Source organism: Lampris incognitus, chromosome 13, assembly GCF_029633865.1.
Source record: "Lampris incognitus isolate fLamInc1 chromosome 13, fLamInc1.hap2, whole genome shotgun sequence".
Lineage (NCBI taxonomy): Eukaryota > Metazoa > Chordata > Actinopteri > Lampriformes > Lampridae > Lampris > Lampris incognitus.
The window spans coordinates 14,990,341-15,003,854 of NC_079223.1; the positions used below are offsets into that span (position 1 = coordinate 14,990,341).

The 13,514-nt window shown below is 42.9% G+C and overlaps 1 protein-coding gene across 5 annotated transcripts in view; it reads right to left on the bottom strand.

The window, feature by feature from the left end:
- The window catches only part of ndst2a (N-deacetylase/N-sulfotransferase (heparan glucosaminyl) 2a), a 152,419-nt gene that overhangs the window by 14,870 nt on the left and 124,035 nt on the right, over window positions 1-13,514 (bottom strand). For all 5 annotated transcript variants that reach the window (XM_056291567.1, XM_056291566.1, XM_056291565.1 and 2 more), the window contains 6 exons: window positions 10,193-10,280; window positions 8,473-8,627; window positions 7,731-7,916; window positions 3,726-3,854; window positions 2,866-3,048; window positions 2,351-2,447 (listed from right to left, as the gene is read on the bottom strand). In XM_056291567.1, the coding sequence (XP_056147542.1) occupies window positions 2,351-2,447; window positions 2,866-3,048; window positions 3,726-3,854; window positions 7,731-7,916; window positions 8,473-8,627; window positions 10,193-10,280 (838 nt within the window). The remainder of the gene's footprint in view (window positions 1-2,350; window positions 2,448-2,865; window positions 3,049-3,725; window positions 3,855-7,730; window positions 7,917-8,472; window positions 8,628-10,192; window positions 10,281-13,514) is intronic.

Here is a 13,514-nt window from a genome sequence, read left to right on the forward strand (position 1 = left end):
ATTTGTATCCAAAGGAGTTGAATCAAGAGCAACTGGACTTGGTATACACTCACTGGCCACTTTATTAGGTACACCTTGCTAGTACCGGGTTGGACCCCCTTTTGCCTTCAGAACTGCCTTAATCCTTCGTGGCATAGATTCAACAAGGTACTGGAAACATTCCTCAGAGAGTTTGGTCCATATTGACATGATAGCATCACGCAGTTGCTGCAGATTTGTCGGCTGCACATCCATGATGCGAATCTCCCGGTCCACCACATCCCAAAGGTGCTCTATTGGATTGAGATCTGGTGACTGTGGAGGCCATTTGAGTACAGTGAACTCATTGTCATGTTCAAGAAACCAGTCTGAGATGATTCGAGCTTTATGACATGGCGCGTTATCCTGCTGGAAGTAGCCATCAGAAGATGGGAACACTGTGGTCATAAAGGGATGGACATGGTCAGCAACAATACTCAGGTAGGCTGTGGCGTTGACGCGATGCTCAATTGGTACTAACGGGCCCAAAGTGTGCCAAGAAAATATCCCCCACACCATTACACCACCACCACCAGCCTGAACCGTTGATACAAGGCAGGATGGATCCATGCTTTCATGTTGTTGACGCCAAATTCTGACCCTACCATCCGAATGTCGCAGCAGAAATCGAGACTCATCAGACCAGGCAACGTTTTTCCAATCTTCTATTGTCCAATTTTGGTGAGCCTGTGCGAATTGTAGCCTCAGTTTCCTGTTCTTAGCTGACAGGAGTGGCACCCGGTGTGGTCTTCTGCTGCTGTAGCCCATCTGCCTCAAGGTTCAACATGTTGTGCGTTCAGAGATGCTCTTCTGCATACCTCGGTTGTAATGAGTGGTTATTTGAGTTACTGTTGCCTTTCTATCAGCTCGAACCAGTCTGGCCATTCTCCTCTGACCTCTGGCATCAACAAGGCATTTTCGCCCACAGAACTGCCACTCACTGGATATTTTCTCTTTTTCGGACCATTCTCTGTAAACCCTAGAGATGGTTGTGCGTGAAAATCCCAGTAGATCAGCAGTTTCTGAAATACTCAGACCAGCCCGTCTGGGACCAACAACCATGCCACGTTCAAAGTCACTTAAATCACCTTTCTTCCCCATTCTGATGCTCGGTTTGAACTGCAGCAGATCGTCTTGACCATGTCTACATGCCTAAATGCATTGAGTTGCTGCCATGTGATTGGCTGATTAGAAATTTGCATTAACGAGCAGTTGGACAGGTGTGCCTAATAAAGTGGCCGGTGAGTGTATATCCGTGAAGACGTTTCGCCTCTCATCCAAGAGGCTTCCTCAGTTCGTGCCTTTCTGACTAGACCAAGCTAGTCTGACTGGCTGGTGATGAGACTCAGAATTTATCCTCTTTGGAGTCGTTGTCAGAGCTATTGATATGCGTGGCTCTTTTGTGTACCGATGTTATGGCCGCGCCCGTCGTTATCGGAGCTATTGATAACATGGTTCGCTTCAGATCGTTACATTGCCCCCAGCGGCTCGTAGGTGTAATTACAGCAAATAAAATTTGTATATTTTTAAATTATGTTATGTGATATATTATTTTAATTATTCTTTGTGAGTTAGGGGGGGGGCATTTGCCCCCCCTTGCCCCCCCCTGTAATGTTGCCCATGCTTCTTGGCAATAAATCTTATACCGTTGGAAAGCCTGTTTAGTTCCCTTTTAAATTATTTAAAAAAAATTTTTTCGGTGTCTACAGCTGGTGGCCAACTCGTTTCTACTATTCAAAGTAAACATATCAGGTTTGCAAATAATGAAATATATTAAATATCATATATATCTCCAGTGATTCAAGTAAATTCTTGATGAGACGGTACAAGCCTGTTTCATGCTATAAGCAATCATCAGCTGTCTCATAAAGAATTTAGTTGACTCGCTGGATTATTTTGCTCCTTATTTGTTGAGCACTTTTCCTACCGTTGAGTGATTCTTTTAACACAGTTACATATATGTGTGTGTTTTACTATTGTTGCTGCAGTGTTACTATTGTTCCCACAGTGTTACTATTGTTGCCACAGTGTTACTATTGTTGCCACAGTGTTACTATTGTTGCCGCAGTGTTACTATTGTTGCCACAGTGTTACTATTGTTGCCACAGTGTTACTATTGTTGCCGCAGTGTTACTATTGTTGCCGCAGTGTTACTATTGTTGCCACAGTGTTACTATTGTTGCTGCAGTGTTGAGGAGCCGAAACTCAAGAATTTTACTCTCTTATACTTTAATAATGAGACGTAACAAAGAACCTTGAATCTTGAAGTGTGCGTGTGCGTATGAGAGAGCAAGAGATATAGATTAACTGATTGACAAGAACAGTCTCTCACCTGTCTTTTGTGGTCCTATGACCAAGAACTTGGGCAGTCTGTCACATGTCTTTTCTTTAGACCAGATGTCTTTATGTCTCTTATCATGACAAGGATTCTAAATGGAAAGGAAGACACAAAATAAGATGATTAATTTTTAAAAGAAAAAAAAAACACGATTAAAGGGAAAAAAACAAACATCAGGCTCATGAAGCTGTGAAAGTGAAATGCGTAGCTCAATAAATGAATTTTTTTTTTCAAAAAGTATTCTTGTGATTCTTAAGTGTGCAGCATTTTTGGCACACAGAATGTGGTATTTTCTCCTATCATGATTATCCTTTCGCCACTTGCTAGCACCTTTTGATCGCATGTTGTGCATGGGCTTTTTCCATTTATGAAAAAAAAGTATTTTTGTCATAAATAACAAATGTAAAAATAGGAAATGATCAATTTCACTTTGCTGTTATTCAAACCGCGGCCGGAAAGGAGGAAAAAAAGCGAGGCATAATAAACTGATAGCGCAGCAGTTCCCTGACCTGCCACAGGGGATCCCTCTCCTCAGGAAAGATCTGGAAATATTTCTCAGCCAGTTTGATTGGTGGCAGCGTCTGCAGCCTCAGGTTAGTCCAACATTGAACGAACTTCACCAGAGACTCGAAGGTGTACAGACCCAGCCGGTCGTTGCCATAGTTGGAGAGGTGGGTCATGAAGATGCTGATCTGGTGATGAAGACAATCAGATTCTTTATGCAGATTCATGAAGGAGTTTTACATGAAGACAAACCACTTTACAACAGGACCAATGAGAGTATAGGCTCCATTTACTGCTGGCAGTAAAACCCAATGCAGATGCGAAATGCAATGGATGGATGGTGTTTAGTACTGTGCTGTAAAACGCTAGACTGAGTCCGGCTGGTTCCTCTAGCTCTCTCTCAGGCTGCATTTAGTCTTTAATTCAATTTAAAAATAAAAATGACTGTTGTGTCATCTTCACATAGTCTAGAAGAACTGCAGTGGGATTTTAATAACCAAAGTGTGCAGATGTATGAGAGAACATTAAACCGGGCCAGATAGTAATCTGGTTCTGGAAGAGAAACGGATGGCTTTAGAAAAACACTTCTGACACAATAAAGTAGGGAACGCTGTAGCTGCCAGAGCAAATCAATCCTGCTAATGCCGGCTAATGGTGTAGAGAGTAGTAACTAGAGGAGGATCAATACAGCGCCTCCATTGAGGTTTTACGAGGAGAACCATGGTGTTTGATGGAAGTAATTAATCTGCTTTGCTTAAGGAGAAACAAGGACTCAAAATGTCAGATCATTTCTCAGAAAGATTCAAACTACCTCTGTGTGTATACATGTGTGTGTTTGTGTGTGTGTGTACGTGTGTCTGTTTACAGGGTTAAGGAGAACAGTGAGGAACAGTTCTCCTCCTCTGATGCTCTTGTCCAGCTCCTTTGACCCTCCTGGATATTCATTATAGAAGATGGTGTGGGTGAACAGGCCACACGTCTGTCTGGGCAACACCTGCACAACAGTCAAAAGACAAACTTAGTAAACTAGTCTAGGGTGTGTGTGTGTGTGTGTGTGTGTGTGTGTGTGTGTGTAAACTCATAGTTAAAGAACTTCAGACAGACATTTGGAGAGATTTAACAGTTTGGCATGTATGTGAGATAATAATAATGACAATAAATTACATTTATATAGTGCTTTTCTAACAATCAAAGTCGCTTTACAACAAACAAACAAACAAATAAATAAATGTGTAAGTTGTCATGCAGTGAAACGACAAATAAAGTGCTCCTGATTCCTGATGTGTAAGAACGTGTGTTTGCCGTGGTTTGTGACAGATTTATGGAAGCTCTGAAAGATAAGTGAAAAAAAACTCTGGTCATCCATTTTCTAACTCCGATCTAAATTGTTTTCTCTCCCTCCTGTGTTTATGTTTAAGGACAGGTGAAAAAAAAAAGTTTTGCCAGGATAATTTCCCAAGTTACCTTTTTTTCCCCATCCGTGAAAGCAGGTGAAAAAAAAGTTTTGGCAGGTGATTTTTTTTTGTCACGATAATTTTTCCAAATGTTGTTTGTTGTTGTAATAATAATTTTGGCCACAAGAGGCTGAAGTGCACCACTACACTATACAGTCATGTTTTCTTCCAGGCCAGTTTTGATTTCTCCATACCCTCTAAACACAAGGTACACATATTGTGTGTTAGCAAGTTATGTAACATTACTGTCATTCAATGTACTGTCATGTTATTGAAAATGTGCTTTTCAGGCTGTTTCATTATAAATAATACTCAAATGTACAGTTGTTAAAGACAGTATAATGATGTTAATTCGGTCAGGAAAAAAAAGCTCACTCAATGTTAATGTCAGGAGGGTCATTTTTTCAGCTTCAGATGTATCATATGATTTGTAATAAATAACAAATGTATTTGTGCACCCTCTCTGGGCACAGCCAACTCTCAGTACGTTGGGGGTGGGGTGGGGGGGCCTTCTGTTCATTGAAAGAGATGCCAAGTTAGTATCATAATACATGAAGGTTTCAAATGTAAACAAATTCATGGGACCAGTGTGATCTGTTGCTATGGGAGTTTAATATTGTCTAAACTGTGCTAATAAGGGATAAATGAACTGTCACAATTGCTGTGGATGCATTTGAACCACTAAAATTAACAAACTGCTTTCATTACTTGTTTGTGGACTAACTAGCTGATATCCTTTACAACTACTGACAACTGACTGACGGGCCAGTCAGGGTAACCCAAGTAGATTATGCAATAAGTACCAATGGTTCAACTGTCAACTAAAGGACTTAAAACAAGCATTGCACTATAATTGCAATATTCAATTTAAAAGCATCAAATTCTATACCATAAGTATGAATAACATATTAATTTAAATTGCCAAAATCAAAATGTATCCAGAGTTTTTATTCTGTTGTGTATAGCTATCATTAAATGTCCAAAATGATCCTATTCCTTTAGCAAGTATCAAATGTGCCATTCATAAGGGGTGACGTGTCCCCGTTACCATGACTAACATCACAGTAAACTAACATTAGCTATGCAGTCGACTTAACCGAGGTTGTAGCTGTTTGTTTAGCCATGAACAATGTTTTTCACTCACTAGCTGGCGGGCTAAAGGCTAACGTCAGTATAGCTAACGCTAATGGCAGATTAGCGCTGATTAAAATACATTTCTAGCCAAAAGGAAGACACGGTAGTAATGTTACATAACCTGCGTATATGTGCCTTGTGTTTAGAGTGTACGGAGAAATTAAAACTCACCTGGAAGAAAACATGAACGCTTTTAGTCCTATTTAGAAAACGGGGTCATGGTACTCTTCAGCTTCTTGTGGCTGAAATGAGTTTTACAACAACAAACACTTGGAAAAATGATTCTGACAAAAAAAGAAAGAGAAAAAAAAAATCCACCTGCTAAAACGTCACTTAGAAAAATGATCTATTAATCAAGTTGCGTTTTATATAGCGCTTTTCTAGCTGCAACAGCCACTCAAAGTGCTTTACAATTAATTAATTCACACACACGGTTCGTTCACTTACTCGCCCCTCCTGTTAGCTACTGCGAAGAGACGAGCCCCCCCCCCCCCCCCCCGCTCAGGGATGGTCGTTCCCTCTTTATATAGATGGCCTCTTTGACTCCCCGTTTAAACCAGCGTTCCTCCCTATCAAGGATGTGCATATGCACACATCCTTGTGCCATCTATGTGAAGAGGGAACGACCATCCCTGAACCGATGGGGGGGGGGGGGGTAATCAACATCTTACAATGTAGATGAGCGTGGCATGAGCACCATTAGTCCTCTGCTTGTTTTTTAACCTGCATCACGACAGACACCAAAGAGCATGTGAACAAGTCGGACACAGATGGGTAGTGTCTGAGGACGTTTTCGTGGATCGCTGTTAAAACACTTTTGACAGCAGGACTCGCCTCGCCATATGGCGACATCACAGATCTGAACAACATTGTTCAGCTCATCCCTCTTGTGTAAATACTGCTTCTCAATCGAAACCAGAGAGTCAGATATGAACAGCAGCAAGGTTGCTGGTCATCAGACAACAGACATAAAACTCGTTCTCCCTCAGAGGAAACTTAAAGCTGCTATGACGGATTTTGGATTTTTTTTACTTTGTGTGCTCCCCGTGGACAAAAGTGTAAGTGTTTCACAGAAAACCGACTTCATTGTCTCAGAGATCTCAATTCATCCTCTGGTATCTAGTGTGTTAGTTTAATAGGGAAGAGTGCGAGACAGAGTGGTGTTTTAGAAAAACAGCTGTTTGCGAGATATGCAGCCTTGAGCTAATGTATCTCTAATTGTGGCTATGCATCCCGTCTGTGACGGAAATCATTTGGGCCGAGTCCAACGTGGAGACAAACATTTGAAATCATTATATCTAATCTTCTCTCTGATGGTCTGATTTGATTATGAGACATCAAAATTAAACTGACGATAAACAATCATTGAAAATCTCCTCGTAGCTGCTCTGGAAGATTTAACCATATGGTGCCATGATAACAACCTCTCTCTAAATGCCAGTAAGACAAAATAAATCATTGTTGACTTCAGAGAGATCAGAGAAAATCACATTCCTATTTCCATCAATGGGTCATCTGTTGACATTGTGGACAGTTTTAGATTTCTGGGTTTACACATCACGGACACCCTCACACGGTCTCTCCACAGCGATTGCATCCTCAAGCAGGCACAGCAGAGGCTGTATTTTCTGAGGTGTCTCAAGTGTTTTGGTCTGAGTACCAAAACTCTTATGAACTTTCATAGCAGTAGCATGGACAGTGTCTTGACGGGCTGTATCACAGTGTGGTTTGGCAACCTGACTGCTCAGGACTGCAGGCTGCTGCAAAGGACTGTAAAGACAGCAGCAACAATCACTGGCATGGAACCACCACAACTTCATAATATTTACACCACTCGCTGCAAAGGGGAAGCCCAAAAACATCATGACGGACACCAGCCACCCCGCTCATATTCTGTTCTCACCCCTTCCATCTAAAAAACGTTACCGGAGCATCAAATCACACACCACCCGTCTCAGTAATACATTCTTTCAACAGGCAGCCAGGCTGCTGAACAGCTGACACACCCACATGCACCTTACATTGTTGCGTTATCGTGTGCTGTATGCTTTGTATATAATATATGAATGCACTGTGTAAACAGTCTATGTAGGTCTGTAGTGTTGTTTTTTCCTCCTCACTCCTCAGCATGTGGTAGCCTGCAGCCCTCCCCGGATTGGCAGAGGGGGTGGAGCAGAGACGAGGACTACTCAGAAGAGTGGGGTAATTGGATGGGTACAATTGGGGAGAAAAAAGGGGAAAAATCCAAAAAAAAAAAAAAATTCAGATCGATGTAAACTCACCTGTATGCTGCTGTGGATGAAGCCCCGGCGGTAGCGGGCTGGCCGGAGATGTGGGTATTCTTCAGTGCTGGTCACTTTGATGCCCCACACAGACTTCCAGGCCTCATAGAGTTGACTGTGGACTGGATAAACACCCGAATGATGAGGAGCCACCGCGTAACCCATGTCTGTAGGGATACCATGCTCCTGCAGGAGATACAGAAGAAAACAGATACAAAGAGACACAGAGGAGGAGAGAGGGCCCATCAGCATGAGAGCAGTATATTGAGAAGGGTACAGATGAAAGAGAGGAAGAGAATGGAAAGAGGAAGAGGACAAAAGGAGAAGAAACAGCTAACTCATAATGGTAAAGTCAGAGCAGGAGAGAACTCTTAATTTCTTGTATCTATTGAATGTATTTGATGAGTTTATTTGATTTACTTGATGAACGTATTTGATTAATTTGATGAGAGTATTTAATGAAGGTTTCTGTCCATCTGATCATGAGCTAAACTTCACTGAAAATGAACACGAGGGTTTGTGTTTGGATTTATGTTTATGTTTTACGTGAACAGCAGCATCACATGAGAACGTGTTTTCTCTCCTGTTACTGATAAATGCTGGATCGTTGCCTCCATCTTCAAACTTACCTGCATCCTGATCCTCTGAAGACCTTGTCTGATCCCACAGCATACATCTGCCTCAAAACATACAAAATACCCAACAAACACCACAAACCTCCATTTCCTCCGTTCGTTCTCACCTGGGCGAAGAGCATGTTGAGCCTCATCTGCTCGGCAAGGACGCTGACATTGTGGAAGAGGTGTGGCTGCATGTGACTCCACATGTGAGGAAACCACCAGAACTCCTTCCTGTGTCTGAGGAGCATGTCATCCCCAAGGTCCTCCTCATCTGTGCCTGGAGAGAGAGAGAGAGAGAGAGAGAGAGAAAGAGAGAGAGAGAGAGAGAGAGACAGACACACACACACACACACACACACACACACACACACACACATCAGAATCTTATTTAAAGCTGAAATCTGAGATATCTCTCCTTTAATCGTCATTTTATCCATCTGGACCATGGAGTCAGGTTCCACAACTCTACCAGTCATCTTTACCATGGTTGGAGACACTCTCCAGCCTCTGTATACCGCTGTTGAAATGTATTGGGTTTTTTTTTTTATCCCCAATTGTACCCAGCCAATTACCCCACTCTAGCGAGCCATCATGGTCGCTGTTCGCAGTGGGGGTGGAGCCGTGCATCAGCCATTTTGCACCAGAACGCTCACCACACATCAGGTTGAGGTGGAGAAGGAGGAATCATTGAGCCAATCACACGGGGGGGATGATTAGGTGGCCAGATGGAGACAGCCAGGTTGGAAAAAATGTTGAAACTTTTTTTTTGGGGGGGGGATTTCCCCCCCTTTTTCTCCCCAATTGTATCCAGCCAATTACCCCACTCTTCCGAGCTGTCCTGATCTCTGCTCCACCACCTCTGCTGATCCGGGGAGGGCTGCAGACTACCACATGCCTCCTCCAATATGTATGGAGTCACCAGTCGCTTCTTTTCACCTGACAGTGAGGCGTTTCACCAGAGGGACGTAGCGCGTGGGAGGATCACACTATTCCCCCCAGTTCCCCCTCCCCGCAAACAGGCGCCGTGACCGACCAGAGGAGGCACTAGTGCAGCGACCAGGACACACCCACATCCAGTTTGCCACTTGCAGACACGGCCAATTGTGTCTGTAGAGACACCCAACTAAGCCAGAGGTAACACAGGGATTTGAACCGGCGATCCTCGTGTTGGTAGGCAACGGAATAGACTGCTATGGTACCTGGACGCCCCCCGGTCGAAATGTTTTGACTGGGTAGGACGATCACTGGTGCAGCGGTAAACACGTACTACGTGTTGGAAAAAAGACTGAAACGTGATGTCGATGTGTCCATGACAACCAATATGACTGTACAACAGTGTTCCCATATAGTCTGATGTAGTTTGTACTACATTAGACTGACTTGTAGTCCTCTCTGCCTGAGCGAGGGAAATCACAGATTTTGGCTTTAACATGGTTGTTGGAGTTGGGGGAAGGGAGAGATGGTGTGTGAAAGAAGCAAAAACAGGGAAAAAGTGAGAGGAGTAAAAAGGAATATGGGAGAGTCAGAGTGTGTATGTGAGAGAAAAACAAGTGTTGTGACTCCATTATCAAAACATTTTTAAAACATTCCTTCATTCTATGAATGAAAAATCTATCGCTTGTGAGGAAGTAGAGGTGTGGCATTCTCCGATAGCATCGCGGCAGATTTTAGTGTGCTCTGGTTGAAACAACGTTAACAACGAAGGTGTTGAATGAAATCAAAAGCACCAAACAGGTCTGTTTAAGCCTCTAGGAAAACATCGGCGGAGGGAAGACTTTTAATAAGACTAAATTGTTCATCGCTTCGAAAGCGTAACTCTGTTATGTGTAAACTGTATCATACCTGTATGGTAGAACTTTCCAGAAAAGCCCAGGTTAAAGGTGAAGTTAGGGATCAACATGCGAAGCTTGTTCTGAGTGTTGAGTAATGCCTGCAAATAAATGGGGAAAAAAAATCTCACTCGGCTGAATATAATCACAAGAATACAGTCACCGATACACACACACACACATAAAAAGGGTCTGCAATAAAGTAAAGTTTAGTTTGGTAAATTTCAATTTTACCAGAGACTTCCTCTCAACTGAGGCAGCAAAGATATACTTCCACTCAATGGTTGTTTCCTACATAACTTATTCAGAATCAGAATCAGAAACACTTTATTTGTCATTTCATTTCATGCACTTGCGCACATGAAATGAAACGAAACATTGTTTCCCCAGCCCACAGCAGTGCAACACAAAGACAAAAACACATATCCAGAAACTACAAGAACACATATATCCAAAATGAACACACATATCTAAACTAAAAAAATTTTTTTTTTTTTAAATCACTGTCCAGAAGAACGAATGCCATCTTGGATGACTGTCGGAACTGCCGGTCTGGGTGGGCTAGCAGTAAGCTTAGCCTGCCCCGCTTCCGCGTCCTGTCAGACCGCCCTCAGTGTTTCCTCTTTCGGGTGCAGCTCCGGTCAGGGCCGTGGTCCTTGGGCCCACAGGACACAGCAGAACAAGCTCTCCAAACTGTTCCAGCGCCAGCTCTCCCAGCCATCAAACAAAGACAAACTTCGACGCAGACATGGATAAAGACTTTTCATGGATGGTACTGAGTGAGGCCGCTGCAGAAGTGAATTCACGCCACCATCTTCCTACACCAGTACTGGGTGAGGCCACTGCAAAAGTGAATTTGCGCCACCATCTTCCCACACCAGAAGCAGAAGATTATTGTCTGATAAGTTGGTCTAACTCACACTCAGCATTAAAACTACTGGAATCATTATACAAACAAGCACTCAAAACCTTAGACAAGAAGCCATTCACTTTTCATCATTGCCATATTCTAAAAAAGTATACTCTACTTAGTTGGGAAAACCTCATGAAATACAAAAATGTCTGCCTAGTTTATAAGATCATGCATGGTTTAGCTCCTTTTCCTCTGTCCAGCTTCATCATCTTCAAATCTACCACAAACAGAGCTACTAGAGGTGCAGCTAGAGGGGACTGCACAATCCCACCCACGAGAACTGCATTTAGTCAGGCTGTCTTCTTCTTTAGAGCATCACATCAATGGAACCCAGTACCACAATTAATTAGAAAGTCCCCATCCTATTATTAATTTAAGTGTAATGTCAAGAAATGGCTTATTAAGAACCGACAATGTCAACATTGATGCTATTCGCACACACCTTTAACATGTTGTTTAACTGTATTGTACATTAGCTGTGTTGTATGCCTGCTTTTTATATACATTATTTTCTATATTATCTCTATTATCTTTTTCTACATTATTTGTATATTCTGTATAGACTTTCTTGTTTGTTTGCTCTGTTGTTCTAATATTGTATATTAACTATGATTATGACAGTAGATGGTACTACCTGCATCTGTTTCTACTGCCTTGTACATTTGCCCCTTTAGGCAAAGGCTAGGAGAAGGTTACTCTGAATTCAAATCCAAGAAGGTGCTGGCAGCAGGGCGCTCGATGGTGTTTGTGGCAGAAGAGTCCAATAGGATCATGAGCCCTATCAGACCAATGGCACAAACATAGGATGGCATGCAGAGGAACCACTCTGTTGGTCAATGGATGGCATCACTTGACAAGTAGGCTGTCACTGCAGGGCAACCTCTTTATCTACTGAGCCCGTTGCACTATGGTGTACCACTTAGGAATGGGTTCTGAGGTCCAGAGAGACTGTTTGGCGGGGGCACGACACCGACTGTCTTAACTACTCTGCAAGGCGTGATGTGAGGAGAGCTCGATGGGGAAAGCACTTGCAAGGAGAGCTTGTTTACAAAGTCCTATGGTGACAGAATGAATGTGATGGTAGCAGGCTTAAGGAACTGGAAGCTACTAGCAGGACCTCTACACATAGGCGACTCACATGTGATGGTCGCAACTCTGTTGAATCCTGGGCAACAACAGGGTTGAGGCAGCTGTGTGAGTGTCTGGGCAGCCCTTTTCAGGGAATACACTGCCCGCCCTGTAAGGGGAAGCCCCTAGAAAAGGTGGGGTAAAAAAAGCTTGCCCAAAAACTACCTGGCTGGTTCACCACAGCCAACAGGTCTTCACTTCAGTGGTCGAAAATGCAAGAAAGTGAAACTTACTGTTAGTACATGAAACGTTCGGACCATGTTGGACAACCACATCAGACCTGAGAGATGAACTACATTGATTGCTAAGCAGCTAGAGAGATACCGCATTGACATTGTTGCTCTCCAAGGCCAAGGACAAAAAAAGTCGAGCAACTACACCTTCTTCTGGATTGGAACGGCCAATGGAAGGAGAGATGCTTGGAGTGGCCTTTGCCATTACCAACAGAATTGCATCCATATTGCCCTCTCTACCATTAGAAATCTCTGAGAGGATTATGAGTTTCTGAGTCCCTGTGGGGGGAGAATGCTTCTTATCACTCATCAATGTGTATGCTCCAATCATGGCATATCCAGCTGAAAACAAGGAATCTTTCTACCAGAAATTGGCTAAAGTAGCGGCCAAGTGCAGACAAGCACCACTTAACCTATGAGGGTGTCATCACAAAGTTTGGCAAGGGCAATAAGAATACCAATGGTAACCTTATGTTGAATTTCGGTGTTGAGTGTGGCCTGTGTATCACAAACACCTTCTTCTCTCAGCCTGAATAGAACTACTTCACCTGGATGTGTCCAAGATCAAAGCATTTCCATTTGTTAGACTATGACAGAAGTACTCTCAACAAAGTTGATGTGTGCAGCGGAATGCTCAACTGATCACTTCCTGGTCCAAACACAGTTGCGAATGAAACTAAAGATGAAGTCATGAACAAAACCCTGTGAAGCACAGAAGAAACTGGATATCAACAGCTAACAAGCACAGAACATCAAATGAAACTAGCTGCAGCAATCACATCTGCTTTTCAAGATGAAGAAAGGGTTGCAACAGGCACAAGTAACGTTGAAGAATACTTGACACAAATGAAAGAGACCATTTTATAATTTAGCAAAAGAGGTGCTTGGTCATTCAAAAAGAAAATCGCCTGACTGGTTCCAGGATCAAGATGAAGCAATCCAAGAACTGCTACAGGGAAAGCAAATGCTTCACATTGCCCATCTGAAAGAGAACTCTGAGAGGAGTCAATCGGCTTTCAAGGCAATTAAAGCCAAAGTTCAGAAGGAGATTAGGGTGATGA